The 14725-nt window shown below is 50.7% G+C and overlaps 1 protein-coding gene across 1 annotated transcript in view; it reads right to left on the bottom strand.

The window, feature by feature from the left end:
• RPS6KA2 (ribosomal protein S6 kinase A2) overlaps positions 1-14725 on the bottom strand; it is a gene marked incomplete at its 3' end in the record, with an annotated part of 158609 nt that overhangs the window by 19796 nt on the left and 124088 nt on the right. The window contains exons 12-14 of the mRNA XM_082855962.1: positions 10263-10365; positions 3348-3478; positions 2214-2339 (exon numbers count right to left, since the gene is read on the bottom strand). Coding sequence (XP_082712088.1) covers positions 2214-2339; positions 3348-3478; positions 10263-10365 — 360 coding nt within the window. The remainder of the gene's footprint in view (positions 1-2213; positions 2340-3347; positions 3479-10262; positions 10366-14725) is intronic.

The following is a 14725-nucleotide window of genomic DNA, read 5'->3' as shown; positions in this document are numbered from 1 at the left end:
CTCGGAGAGGATGAGGGAAAGTCTTGTAACGTCCACCTGCCCAGTTCACCCCGGGAACTTCAAGGCTTGTAAAACAGAAACAGGACGCCTGGCTCTTTCTTTCTCCATCAGTTGCAGCCTCAGCTCCTGGCTTTGCTGCCAGAGAGGCCGGGGCTGAAATTCCCCAGAAATTCCCATCGCGGGGTCTGATCTTCGGGGATCGAGCTATAAGCCACTTGTTGCCAAAGCTGATTCGGATGGTGTCTTTTTGTGAGAGCTGGGTATGGGGACATAAGACACTATTGCCTTTGTCTGGGGATTTATTTTCAGACACGTCCCAGCATCAGGCTGTTTTCTAGAAAGGCATCAGGGTCAGCGAGCTTGCCAAACACTAGACGGGTTTCTTTGCACTCAATGGAAGCCGCCATTGTTTCTAGGACTGCTGCTGGTCACCTGATAAACTGTCTAAAGAAATTCTGCGAGAAATGACACACGCAGAAAGAATTTTAAGATGCCTATGCACGCTTACGAAGTATGTGAAATATATTTAAAGTAAGAATGAAATTCTCTCGTCTGAGGTAGGACTAGGGTCTCCTCTCCATCACTGGCTCGTCTGGATACGGGAACGGCATCACCCGAGCTCCCCTACAAACTCTCCCAAGGATGGGGAAAAATAAAATTCCTCAACGATCCAAATCCCGAAATACATCAGGCCCACATGCCAGTGGCTCCCGTGCAGTCTCCAGCCCCCTCTCCCAGGAATTTTAAATCATGCGATGTTTCCTCCCGTCACCCACTCCTCAGCATGTTCAAGACACTGGGCAGGCTGATGACCATGGACCCAAAGGACCCACACACTGAGCCTTCCTCCAATGTAAACATTCTTTTTTGTTTGAGGAATTCAAGATAAACTCGCCAAAAAGCCGCAAATTCCCAACCCCAAAGTAAACCAACGGGCCTGCGTTTTTTGGGGGCTGGTGACTTTTCGGACAGGGCAGAGCATTTCCTCAGGGCCAGAAGCACTGTGCAGACATCCCAGCAGATACGAGGGTGTATCTGCTTCCACAGAGCGGCCGTGAGCCATGGGTGAGGTGGAACGAGGCCATCGCTTCATCGTCACTGTTTTGAACAATTTTCTCAGAGCTTAGGAAAATCACAACGGACGGAATGACTCCTCTTACACGGCTGCTTGCTGGACAGGCTCCATCTGTCCCCAAAAGTTCTTTGAAGAGCAGGGTAGTGTCATGTGCTCCAGATGAGTTTGGGATAAGCCAGGATGGTCTGGTCACCATGACACCGGCTGGACCTGGGTCCTCAAGCGCCTCCAGGTCAGCTGAGTGGGTGAGTGGTGGACAGACCAGCTCTCGCTCCCTTGGAGGGAGAATGTACAATTTATGCTTTTTACAAAAATTAGATCATGACTTTAGCAGAATGCTTCAGCTGTTACACACCAGGAAACGCAAGAAACTAGTAACTTGGATTTCCAGATCAAATATTTAATTTAGCAACGATTATAGAAGCCAAAGGCAGGATGGAGAGAGTGCCGAACTGGGCTGTAGTTGTTATTCTTTTCCTATGTATTTACTTATTTATTTAGGCTGCACTAGGTCTTAGTTGCGGCATGTGGGATCCTTTAGTTTTGGCATGCGGGCTTCTTCGTTGTGGCACGCATGTGGGATCTAGTTCCCCGACCAGGGATCAAACCCCAGCCCCCTGCATTGGGAGCGCAGAGTCTTACCCACTGGACCACCAGAGAAGTTCCCTGTTACTGTTTTCTGTTCTTGATGATTCAGGGTAAAACTACCAGCTCTCTCCTTAAGGTTTTGCAAATATTACAAAAGATTTGATTCTATTTATTTCTTTGATTTAAGTTTTGGTGACTGTAGCTTCCTTTCCCTTCTCCTTTCCTCCTCCCCCCCCCCTCCTTCCCCAAATGTTCTGCCTGGCCCCCAACTCTATATTTTCCAAAATGCTGAGTGCCCAGAGCTTTTGTTCCAGTGTTTTATGTAGAAAGTTACTAAAGGTGGTCAGTACCTACACGTCGGCTGGAGCAGAACATATTCATGATTTGCAAAATAGTTTTTAAACAGGTGACCTAATATCAAAGTCAACAGAACGGCCCCGCATCAGAGCTTAGAAGAGGCCGAGGGAGAGTGTCTGCGAGGCTGGGCGTGCCCGCCGGGGCCTGGGGCCCGGGCAGCTGCAGACGCGGCCGCCGCGTGCCCCACTCTTACCTTCACGGCGTACTCGGCGTCTGTGGCCATGTGCACACAGCGCTTGCATACGGAGTAGGCGCCCACCCCGATGTCCTCCTTGACCTCATAGCCATCGGTGAAGCGGGTGTTGTTCCCGTGTAACTGCTGCAGAGAGAGCGGGCGGGCAGAGAGCGCGATCAGGGGTCTCTCGTGCAAGGGCACCGAATGTGGTGCAAAGGAGGCTTCAGCCCTTGCACGTGGGGACACGGAGGCCAGGAGGTGGTGGCGTCCTCGGACCACAGTCACGGAGCTAGCTGGCCGTGGTTCCAGATCTCAGCCCAGCTTCCCCATCTGTCGGGTCAGGACCCTGTTCTCAGACACCCAGCACCCTGTGTCGGCTGACCTGCCTGCTTCCCCACAAAGGTCCAAGAGAGGTGAGAGGTCAGACGTCCCCGAGACTGGGTGCAGCTCTGACGCTGGTGTCCAGAGTGGTGTCCGGATGCCGACGTCTGATTGGGAATCTGACCCCCTGACGCCCCCTCGCCACCCTCACCCTACTGACTAAGGGCGCAGAGAGCGTCACCCATTACAGTGGACGCTGCCACAGCAAGTGTCCACTCTAGACACGCCGTGTCTCCCCGGAGGCCCTTGGGGAGAGAAGCATGGAAGCCCAGCGCCATCTGCTGTGCCCTGCCTCGGCTCTTCAAGGAAACGCGGTCATGATCCCTTCTAAAATTCTCTACCTCTGCTCATATTAATACGGTGGGAAACTCCTTATAAAAACAGCACCTTCACTGAGCCCCGAAGACTACATTTCGCGATGGGGATTGGTGCCCACAAACCCAGCCACTCTCTCGCGGTGCTGGCTCGACTCTGCACAGCAGAGACCCCCAAGCGTGAGCCCTGCTGGGGCTCCAGCCACAGCCACACCACGATGACATCATTCTCAGGACTCTTTCTGTCTTGAGGACGAACGTGAAGCACGGCTCAGATCACCATCTCAATGACCCCGGGGAGGCGGGGGGAGGAGTTCGTGAAGGAAGTGCACCCCAACTCGGCTGAGACAGCTCAGTCCACGGGTCGCCTCCGTGCGGCCACCTCCTTGCCCCAGCCTGCTGGGGGCGAGCGGAGCCGGGCTGTACGGGGTGCCCTGCACCACGGGGGGCTGATTACCTGCACGATGGGGTGAACCGCGGCTTTGTGCAGATCCTGCTGTGAGGGCTCCTGCGCCAAGCTGGAGGCCACAAAACTGAATCCTCTAAACAGATGGTGAGCGTTGGCACTGGGGGGGACGCCAGGTGAGTCTGCAGGTAACAACCAGAGAGTCAACAGCCACGACGTGGTGAGGTAACCCTGTGGGTGTGTGGTGTGTGTGTGCATGTGTGCACACGCACATGTGCATCTCTGTGATGTGTGTGTGTCAGGTGTGTGAGGTGTGCAGGTGTGTTAGGTGTGTGCATGTGTGCGTGGTGTGTGTTCGGTGCGTGTGGTGTGTGTGCATGTGTCAGGTGTGAGGTATGTGCATGTGTGTTAGGTGTGTGTGCATGTGTTTGTGTCGGATGTATGTGTCAGGTGTGAGGTGTGTATGTGTCAGGTTGTGCACGTGTGTGTTCGGTGTGTGTGTCAGGTGTGTGTGAGGTGTGCGTGTGTTAGGTGCGTGCATGTGTGCGTGGTGTGTTTGGTGTGTGTGCACATGTGCATCTGTGTGATGTGTGTGCATGTGTGTGTAAGGTGTGAGGTGTGTGTGTGCCAGGTGTGTGCGTGTGTGCATCTATGTGATGTGTGTGTGCATGTGTGTGTCAGGTGTGAGGTGTGTGTGCCAGGTGTGTGCGCACATGTGCATCTGTGTGATGTGTGCGTGTGTGTGTGCATGTGTCAAGTGTATGTGTCAGGTGTGAGGTGTGTGTGTGTCAGGTTGTGCATGCGTGTGTTCGGGGTGTGTGTGTCGGGTGCGTGCGCACGCGTGTGTTTGTCAGGTGTGAGGTGTGTGTGTCAGGTGTGAGGTGTGTGTCAGATGTGTGTCAGGTGTGAGGTGTGTGTCAGATGTGTGTCACGTGTGAGGTGTATGTGTGTCAGATGTGTGTATGTGTCAGGTGTGTGTCAGGTTGTGCACGTGTGTGTTCGGTGTGTCAAGTGTGTGCACACGTGTGTGTGTGTCAGGTGTGAGGTGTGTGTATGCGGTGAGTGTGTGTGTTGGAGAATGGGGTGAAACAGAGATCAGACAGGCTGAACCATATGAAACCACACTTTATTCTGGGCGGTGCCAGTGGTTTGATACCCGGCAAAAATACCCAGAGCAAAAACTCGAGGGTAATCGTTGATCATCACTTACTAGATATTCTTTCTCAGTGGCAACCCTCTGCCCTGCACACTCCAGACCGAGCCCAGAGCCACCAGCAGCCTCGGGGTGAGCTGTCACTCCTGGGCCAGGGCAGAGGAGGCCACCCTCTGAGTTTCTCAGGTCAGCAGGAACCGGGCACAGGGACGCAGGCCCGGGCATTGGTGACTCTTCTGTCCCCCCTGCCCCAGGCCTGAGGAGCTCGAGGGCAGCACGCAGGGTGCTCTGCTCCCAGGGAGCCTCAGGGAGCCCTTCAATCGTGACCCTCTAAGCTCTGTCCATTTGTTTGAAGGCCTGACTGCTGTTGGGACGGGTCCCAGTTCAAGTTTGTCATTAAGGAAAACAAAAGGATAACAGATTGGTGGAGAGAAAATATTTGCATCATATACAACAGACAAGGGACCAAACTCTCTACTATGCAAAGAGCTCCCAGAGGTCAATGAGAAAAAAGGAACATGCCCAGAAGAAAAATGGGGGCAGGACTCAGATACCGACTGCTCTCCTACCTGAGAAGGTGCTCAGCCCCTCTAATGGGGGCACGCACACATTTAACCGGGGTAACACTTTGCCTAACAAATTAGCAAAATGTAAAGTAACCAGTTGCACGTAGGTCTGGCTGGGGCTGGACATTGCGGTGGTAGGTGGGAGCCTAAGCTGGCATGATCTTTGCAAGGTAGAAGTGGAGTTATCTACCAAAGTATAAAATACACCTGTCTTTTGAAGAGCAACTAGACTTTTATGAATTTATCTGACAGAATTACTTTCAAAAATGCTTAGAAATAAATGTAGAAAATGTTTGTCTTGGTGTAGATATATACTGATTTAATGGCATGTTACTCAGCCTTTAAAAAGAATAAAATAGTGCCACTTGCAGCTACATGGTGGACCTAGAGATTATTATACTAAGCGAAGTAAGTCAGAAAGAGAAAGACAAATACCATATGATATCACCTATATGTGGAATCTAAAATACGACACAAATGAACCTATCTACGCAACAGAAACAGACTCACAGACACAGAGAACAGACTTATGGTTGCCAAGGGGAAGGCGGGGTGGGGAACAGAATTACTGGGAGTTTGGGGTCGGCAGATGCAAACTATAGTACGTAGAATGGATAAACAACAAGGTCCTACTGTATAGCACAGGGAACTATATTCAATATCCTGTGATAAACCATGATGGAATAGAACATGATAAAGAATATATACATATGTATAGCTGAGTAACTTTGCTGTACAGCAGAAATTAACACAACACTGTAAATCAACTACATGTCAATAAAATTTAAAAACAAACAAAATGTGATCTTTAAAAACTCTAAAAAAAGAGAAAAAAAGAAAATGTTTGTCTTAGCAATATTTGTAATAGCAAAACAAACAAACAAACAAACAAAAACTGGAGACAACCTAAATATTCACCACTGAGGAAACCATGCACAAGACCAACAACGTTCATGCGTGCAGGTAACACTAGTTAAGACTACGATACCCGGGATGAGACACGGCTGTGTGAACTGACACAATAGTCTGTCAAGTCAAAAAAGAGAAAACAAGCTGTAGAACGTACACACTGTAGGAAAAATTTTTTAAAAAATTTTTTAAAAACTTTTTTTACATCTTTATTGGAGTATAATTGCTTTACAATGGTGTGTTAGTTTCTGCTGTATAACAAGGTGAAATCAGCTATATATGTACTAAAACACATTACAATAAACTCATAAGCAATCTATAACAATATGATAACATAAATTCTATCACTTAGGCATTATATATATATATATATACACAAATCTATAATAATACATAAAGCATATAATGTGGATTTAAACGTTTCTTACAATGTACGTATGTAACATTTAAATCCATATTATATAGAAAACTCCGGCGAGTGCGACTGGAAAGGCCATAGGGGTGGGTTTGCTTTTCTGCTACCTTTTTGCTTGGTCTCGATACTTCACTTTGATGTGGAAACCGTACACTAAAGCTTCCATGGTGGGGCAGGCGGCTGGGGGCTTGGAGGGTGAGCTGCTGCAGAGAATGTGGGTTTTACTCCTGAGCATTTTATTTTGAGGGAAAGGCGACTGGGGCGCTCCTTCCACAGCTGGGAGCTACACCACGAGCTGCGTGATGTGGGATCTCTCCCTGCAGATAAGCGGCCGACCCGCTGGCCCACACGGCTCTTCCAGGAAGACCTTGCCAGGTGACAGGGGGCTTCACGTGCCTGGCCCACCGCACCTTCAGCATCTTGGACCACGAGGGAGAGGACTCGGGTCTCAGCCCCGTACCTGTTACCTAGCAAAGAGCTCCAGAGTCACCCCGGAGTTAATGAGATCAGAGCTGACTGTGTTTGGAAATAAGCTGCGCGGCTAGAGAAGCTTAATTAAAAAGCACAAGGCTCGGCTGACTCGTTTTTAGAATCTGGAAATGATGCACCGCAGGACAGCAGAGGCAGCAAGTGTCCTCTGAAGATGCTGGGCTTTGCTCCCGGGCTGGCTTTGCGCTTTGCCTTGCTTCGCCCTGCAGAGAACCCTGGCTTTGAGGTCTGCCTGCTCTTAAAAATCCCCCAGACTACCGTGTCCTGCCCTAGGTCTGCACAAGCACAGGGATATAGCATCGATTCAGCCACCGTCAAGCCCCGAGGCGCAGGTTTTAGATGCAAGAACTGGAGCCCGTCCCAGGAACTAGTGTGAGCTGTGCAAAGGCTGAGGGCCGAGTGCATGGAGGCTCAGTTACAGCACCTGGGAGTGTGCGCGTGGTGGGGAGGTACTGTCCGCTGAACTTGAACTGATACACCTTCCCTAGTGAATGGAAAGTCTGTAGATCAAATAAGGAAGGACTTTCAACCACCAAGGAGGCGTGAAGCCCAGGGCCATGCCTGCTGTGTCCGGGCTGCCTCTCCCTGCTCAGACCAAGAGATCAGCTGAGGTTCACACGTACTTCACGGGAGGTTGTCACAGCCAACACTGGGTCCGTGTAGGTAGATGGTGACCACGTGGTACGTGGTATCAACGGCATTTAACACGCTTTATAAGTGGCTAGGGAACGCCGACTCTTAGCTCGGTACTAAGAGAAGAGCAAAGATGTGAGTTGGATGAAAGGAAATTTAAAGCTGAGTACAGTCAACCTTCGTTGATCCTAGGAGTGAGTTCTGACTTGTGCAATACGTTTCTGGGTCTTTAAATCTTAGAGTGGCATCTCCCATCGGTCAGCAGGCTCTGATGGGCAGCTGGTGTGTCTTCAGGGAACATCCACCAGCTTCAGCATCGGTTGAAGTTAAAAAAGAAAGACTTTAAGGCCACTACAAAGAATTCCGACAGGCAGCATCCGAGTCTAACGCAGGATGTGGATTACCCGCTGTTTCAGAATCACGTCACCTCTGCTGCCCTTTAAGAGCCGTGCGCTCAGCTCATGTGCTTAGAAAATTCTACTCTCTTATAAATATAGAGAGAGAATGACTACCTCCTCAAAGGCAAACTGTGTCCTGCAATAAGTTGACTTTAAGTACAATTGATTGGAGAAATCCAAATAGTAAGGAGTAAAAAAGCCATTTCTGGACGTCATTAAAATGCATGGTGTCTAATTACGTTTTCCTTCGGCTAATAATAAAATAAATTTGAATTCTCTGTGCACAAAACGTTCATGAGGTGCTAAAAAAAAAAGCCTGCTAATCTCACAGGCCGACTAGGTCGGAGTTTAAATTCTTCACGGATAACACAGAAAGCAGGTAAAGGCGAATAATTTCGAGTTGGCTGTATGAGCATTTTCTTGCTAGGCCGCACAAACGTGGTCTTTATTTCAGTATTTTAAGCACAGAGTCCGAATGACGGAAACCCTCGGTGGAACAGTGCACATTTCATTACGGACCGGGAGGTCGTGTGGGTGGTGGTCACAGGCCGTGTCCTTTGTCAGGGTTAATCGTTTCTGTGTTCCTTTACATTCAGGTAAACCACAGGAGGAGAAAGAAAGCGACCTGCTCAGGTGAGCTGCGGGCACACCCGGGATGGAATCCCCAATCCTTCCCCGTCTTTCCAAACTCTGAAGCTAAACAGTAATCTGATTCTGTGAAGTGGTCAATTTTGTCAACAGGAAGGACCGACCCCAACACCCAAGAACCTTCTGAGGCCGTTGAGAACTGGAGAAACATTGGACCGTCTCTAATAGAGAGGACAGACCTAGATCTCCACCTCCTCGGCAGCCACGGTAGATCTCGCAGCAGCGACTACCCCAGACTGTGACAGCAGGCATCACCCCAGCTCTGTCCCTGAGGACAGTCTTAGTTTCATCTGGGGGCTGCAGGAGGACCCGAGAGAAATGAGTGAGCGTCTGCGTCCTGACTCCCTCATTGGTAGCCCCCAGAATTGCTTCTTTCTCGGTCCTGGAGCCCCTGCTGTGTGGGTCAGCAGATGCCCTGGGACCACCAGCGGCCCCACGGATGCCCCCAACCCTCTGTGTTTGCACAGAGCTCACACCCCTAATGTGCCCGCCCCCGGCATGTGGGACACAGGCTCTCACCAGCAGCTTAAACCAGAGGGCGCCCAGTGGACTCTCTGTTGCAACTTTATCTACTTGATGTTTTCTATCTGACCATCTATTTGTTTCATGATCCTTTTTTAATCACAGAAAATTTTAGATGCAATAACAGTGAGAAAAGCATGGGAACCCCCCATGGGCACATCACACAGCCCCAAGAGCTACCAACTGGCTGAACTTTTCCCACCCACATCTCCAGAAGGGGCATGTTGATTTGTTTTTTAGACAAAATCACCATACCTTCACTGGGATGAACTGAACCGTGCCCCACAAAATTCACGTGTTGAAGCCCAATGTGGCAGTATTTGGAGAAGGAGTCTTGCGGAGGGTAGGTAAGGTTAAATGAGGTGATGAGGGTGGGACTCTGATTCAGCAAGACTGATGTCTTTATAAGAAGAAGGGACACCAGGGACTTCTCTCTCCTTCTCCTCGAGCACAAAGTAAGGCCATGTGAAGACACAGAGAGGAGGCCGTCTGCAAGCCCAGAAGAGAGCTCTCACGGGAAACCAAGATAAATTTCTCTAGTTGAAGCCGTCCAGTCTGTGGTATTTTCTTATGGCCGCCTGGGTAGACTAGGACAATTACCATATCTAAAAAAGGTTAGTATTAATTTATCCATATCACAAAATGACAAATTTTAAAGGGAGCTGACCAGTTCTGATTGAATTTGGTAGACCTTAGGAGTAATTTAAGACGTATCATAGAGGCTAAGTACGCAAGTCCATCTGCCGTGCCGAGATACAGTAGCTGATGCAACTTTTCAAACAGGTGTTTGTTTTTGTACGAATAAGAACAATAGTCCACACATTAACAGACTTAACAGACAGGCTCCCTCCTCCCATAAAACCTCCCTAATTAAACAAGAGATTTTCATTGTCTTGAGGTTCTTTTCTGGAGCTTGCCCGGGTGTGTCCCTCTGACAGGTAGTCACTGGATTGACAACTTAGGCCAAGAGGCAGCATGAGGTGGGCGGGGGATACAGAACACCTGGGAAATTTCCCAGCTGGGTGTTACCTGGGGGCTAACTGATAAGTGTTTCTATCACGTAAGCCTTTACTACGAGCAGAGGAACAAGAGGACTGAGGACTGTATCCCATGGAAGGGCCCTTGAACATGGCGCTCTCTGGCTCCCGGATGCCTGTCCCTACCTGGCCAGGCTGGAGGACCCGCCATGGGAAAGACACACAGGCCTGCCCCCCTCTCCCTGCCTGCACGCACCTGTGGGCGTCCTCGCCGTGAACTCGGGGTCGAAGTGGAAGGTGTCCTCTGGCCTGCCCACCGCCGGCTTGAAGGGCGGCTTGATCTCCTTCCTGTACAGCTTCTGCGTGGACAGCAAGACAGGGCGCTGAGGGCCAGCAGGGAGAATGCGGGCGGGAAACCCATCTGTGCCACCTGCCAGTCAGGTGCTAGCACACGGCAGCCCCTCCCAGAGCTCTGACACGTTCAGTATCGCACATAAAATACGGTATCTATCGTATACGACACAGAATACAGTTACATAGTTTACAAAGAGGCATAAAAGCCACAGCTCGAGGGAAAAGGGTCTGGGGTACAGTTGCATAGTTTACAAAGAGGCATAAAGCCACAGCTCGAGGGAAAAGGGTCTGGGGTACAGTTGCATAGTTTACAAAGAGGCATAAAGCCACAGCTCGAGGGAAAAGGGTCTGGGGTACAGTTGCATAGTTTACAAAGAGGCATAAAGCCACAGCTCGAGGGAAAAGGGTCTGGGGTACAGTTGCATAGTTTACAAAGAGGCATAAAGCCACAGCTCGAGGGAAAAGGGTCTGGGGTACAGTTGCATAGTTTACAAAGAGGCATAAAGCCACAGCTCGAGGGAAAAGGGTCTGGGGACACCTAAGTGTCCTTGATTTTAGGGCAATGGCTTTCAACCTCTTTCGGGCAGCAGCATCTTCTTCTTCAAGTAAAATCTGACAGGACAGCTACGCCCTGCCCCACGCCCAGGTAACGGCAGGAAGAGCCCTGCTCCTTGGCAAGTGCTTCCCGCCCCGGCGACCTCAGAGCCAGCACCCGGGACCCTGCTCTGCGGGGACACAGACCCCATCCGGGTCCTTCCTCACCCACACCCCAATGCCTGTGCACCTCCCTGGGGCACCTACTCCGGCTGCCACCAAATTTGGGCGTCCAGACCCCTCTGCTCAAGTCGAGGGGCTGCGTCGGGCTCTTGGGTTTCGTTACACATTTTTGTGCACTTTAAGGGCCTGATGGGCACCAGCCAGAGAACTGGCCACGTGTGGCGCTGCCTTCGGTGGGATGCAGAGGCCACACCCTCACGGACACTGTTCCAAGCCTCGCAGGCCCAGCAAGGACCCCTTCTGCTGGAAGGGGTCCTGATCCAGGACTGTGTCCCGGCTGGAAACACCAGGCTCAGGCACTTTTCGGAGCTCCTGTTTCACCAGGTCTGGACTCAGGACCCCCCCCCCGCCCCCCGTCGGGGGAGTCTGGAAATGGAGCCAGTGACTTGTGGAGATCCGCTCTCAATCTTTCAATAACACAGTAAAGCAGATTTTGTCACCCGAGTTTCCAGACGAGGAAATAGGCTAAGATTAGGTAAGACCCCCTCCAGGGTCAAGGGCGACGAAGGGGCAGACGGGAGGAGGGCCTGGGTCTCCAGACTCTTCCCATCCCAGGGGAGACCCCGCCCAGAGCCCACCCTTCCAGAAGGCGCCGTCAAACAGCTGCACTGACCGGTGGCCGCTGGCTCCCTCCCAGGGCTCAGAGCAGCCGTGGCTGCAGGTGCATATGTGGAGCTGGGGGGGGGGGGGCGGGCGTGCAGTGCACTTGGGAGCCACCGGAGGAGAAAAAACGAGTTAATTCAGTGGAGCATTATTCGGTCATTTCCTGCCCTGGGTGAAGAGATGTCATTACGAATTGAGTTACTCTATAAACCCTTTCCAGATAGAAAGAGGATGCCTTCCACGCGGACACACCAGTAGGGTGGGAATGCACCTCCCTGATGCATGCACTTGTCAGGGGAAGTCTAATAAGCAGGGGCGAGCTCGGCACCCCGATTCAAACGCTGCCCAGCCTGGCCTGCGGGGCTCGGCTCTCCCCTCCCACCAGCGATATTTGAGCTGGGTTATCAAATAAATATTTGTCCTGATCCAGTAAAAATCACATCCTCTCCCTCTGCCTTCACGAGTCCTCCTGTAACTTCCCAGAGAAGGGGGAGGGACGGGAATCTCCACAGCAGCAGGACTCCCGCTTCTATGACGAGGGGTGTTTTGTTTACAGGAGAGATTTCCATTATAAAAACACACGTGTGGCTGCCAGAGGTGGGGTGGGGCTTGGGAGAGTTTGGGGAGGGGGGTTGGAGCGGCTGAAATGGGCCCAATGAAAGGAAGAGGATCGAAAGGTGCAAATTTTCTGTTATAAAATAAATAAGTCCTGGGGATGCACGGGACAGCCTGGTGGCCACAGTTCGCAAGAGTGTGCTGCAAGTTCCCAGGAAACCCTCATAACTGTGCGGTGATAGATTTTAACTAGGCTTACTGGGGTGATCACTTCACAATGCAAAGATCAAATCATTACGTTGTACACCTGGACCTAACATGATGGTTTTTTAATTTTAATTTATTTTTTTACTTTTTATTTTTCTTTTTCAAACAGTTTATTTGTTGTTTAGCTTACAAATGACCAAGTTTTTTTGGGGGGAGTTTGTTTTTTACAGCCCATGCTGTCTCTTTTTCTAAAATTTAATTAATTTATTTATACAGCAGGTTCTTATTAGTTATCTATTTTATACCTACTAGTGTATATATGTCAATCCCAATCTCCCAGTTCATCCCACCACCCGCTTTCCCCCCTTGATGTCCATATGTTTGTTCTCTACATCTGTGTCTCTATTTCTGCCTTGCAAACCGTGAACCTAACATAATGTTATATGTCAACTGTATCTCAATACACACACACGCACACACACACACACACAGAACTGGTTGTCATTTCATGCAAATGAGAGACATTTTGCATCTGAAGGCTGAAGCTCATACATTTCAGTTCCTCTCCCCACCCCAACTCCCAGGCTGATCCTTCTGCTTGCCTCCGTTGACTGCAGCTCACTGGTCCTGGCTGGGAGGCTGACCCCTTGGGAGAAGACGCAGCCCCTGACTTCCAAGTCCTCAGCCATAAGGAGAAGAGTTCGTCGGAATCAGACTGTCCCCTGGCAGTGAGCTGCTGTGGACTTGGTTTGGGTGGAGAGCATCGCACCCTTCTAACTGAGGTATCTAGTGATGACTCGGGAAGCAAGAGAGGACGTGGTACCCGGGGTTCCCCGCCCAGGACGGTGCTCGGCTCACGCTTGCCCCCCGCCCCTGCCCTGTGCAGAATCCCAACTCCAGACGCCCACCAAGCCAGTCCCAGAACCCGGTGTGCAGCGGGTACAACCTCTGGCTTCACGTGGCAACGTGTGCAAGCACATGTCTGTGTTTCCTTGCATTTTCCAAACTGCCTCTGTAAGCCTGTGCCTCAGCTACGGACAGCCTGACTGACCCGAGGCACAGCGTGGAAGAAAGCTTCCCAAGGCTTGCAGGAGGGCAGCAGGAAGTCCTCTCGAAGACCCCTCTTCACCCCGACACTGGTCCCTGCAGAGACAGAGCCTGTGAGCGTCACCTGCCCACCGGCCCCCAGACCTCCACCCTCTCTGTCTCCGGAGGTTGTTGCGGTTTCATCCTGGTTTCAAGTGGGCAGCACAGAGCTGTGTAGGCCACCTGGGGTGTTTGGTCACCCTGCCCTTCGGATACACCCTTGTGTTTGCTGCAGTCTTAAAGGCCTGCCAATGTATTCCTGTTACTGGATAAACATTTTGGAAAGTGCTAATATGTGTTATTCTTATACATGTTTTTTCTTTCTTTCCAGGTGTCCAAACCTAGGAGTGGGTTTGAGGATTTAGGGAAAAGGTGACCTTGCTTCTCATTCTGTAATGTCCGCTGCTGTGCACGGGGTCAAATGGAGAATGAACAGGCAGATGTATCCTGTGGACTTTGAGCTTGACGAGACGCAGGCATAGTTCTGACCTAGATTCCCCTTTCTGAGCCTCTGGAACAATTTACCCCACACTGATGGAAAGAAAGTGGGAGCTCATGACCAAATGCACCAGGCAGCACTTTAAATCGTGGCATTTGTCCCAGGATCTCGGGATGATGATCTCAAGTTGCAAGTTGTAGCAACGCTGGAACGGATTTCACATCGCACGTGTACAGGCTGGGATGCTCTTTGCAGGTGCATCCGAATTCTACTTATACCTAAAAGACCTTCAGGTGACTCGGGAAGGACAGAGGGAGCAAAATAAAAATAGCAACTGGATAATGAAGAGAAGACTGATTCTAGTTCGGGGTCACAGACCTAACGTCTGTTTTCTGCCGGCACTTTTGGCTCCGGGCATTTCAAAATCAACACGCTCCAATTAGGCAAAGGGCACCGTTAGAGATGATTCCTGAAATAGCAACGCAGAAATGATGCAGATCCAGATGCAGAGCGACGGCAGGACAGGAGGAGGAACAGGAAGAATTTCAATGACTGCAGCATGCCGTGGGCAGAGCTGGGGTGTCTGGTCCACGAGGTGCAGAGCTCTGCTTCCACTGGTGACCCCACCGTGAGCTGCTCCAACCCCAGTATCTGGATTTACAAAACCCCCGAGCCAAAGGGCGATTAAGTCTTTGAAC

Source organism: Leucopleurus acutus (assembly GCF_964270905.1).
Source record: "Leucopleurus acutus genome assembly, chromosome: 15".
NCBI classification, from domain to species: Eukaryota; Metazoa; Chordata; class Mammalia; order Artiodactyla; family Delphinidae; genus Leucopleurus; species Leucopleurus acutus.
This window is presented reverse-complemented; position numbering and strand designations above follow the sequence as displayed.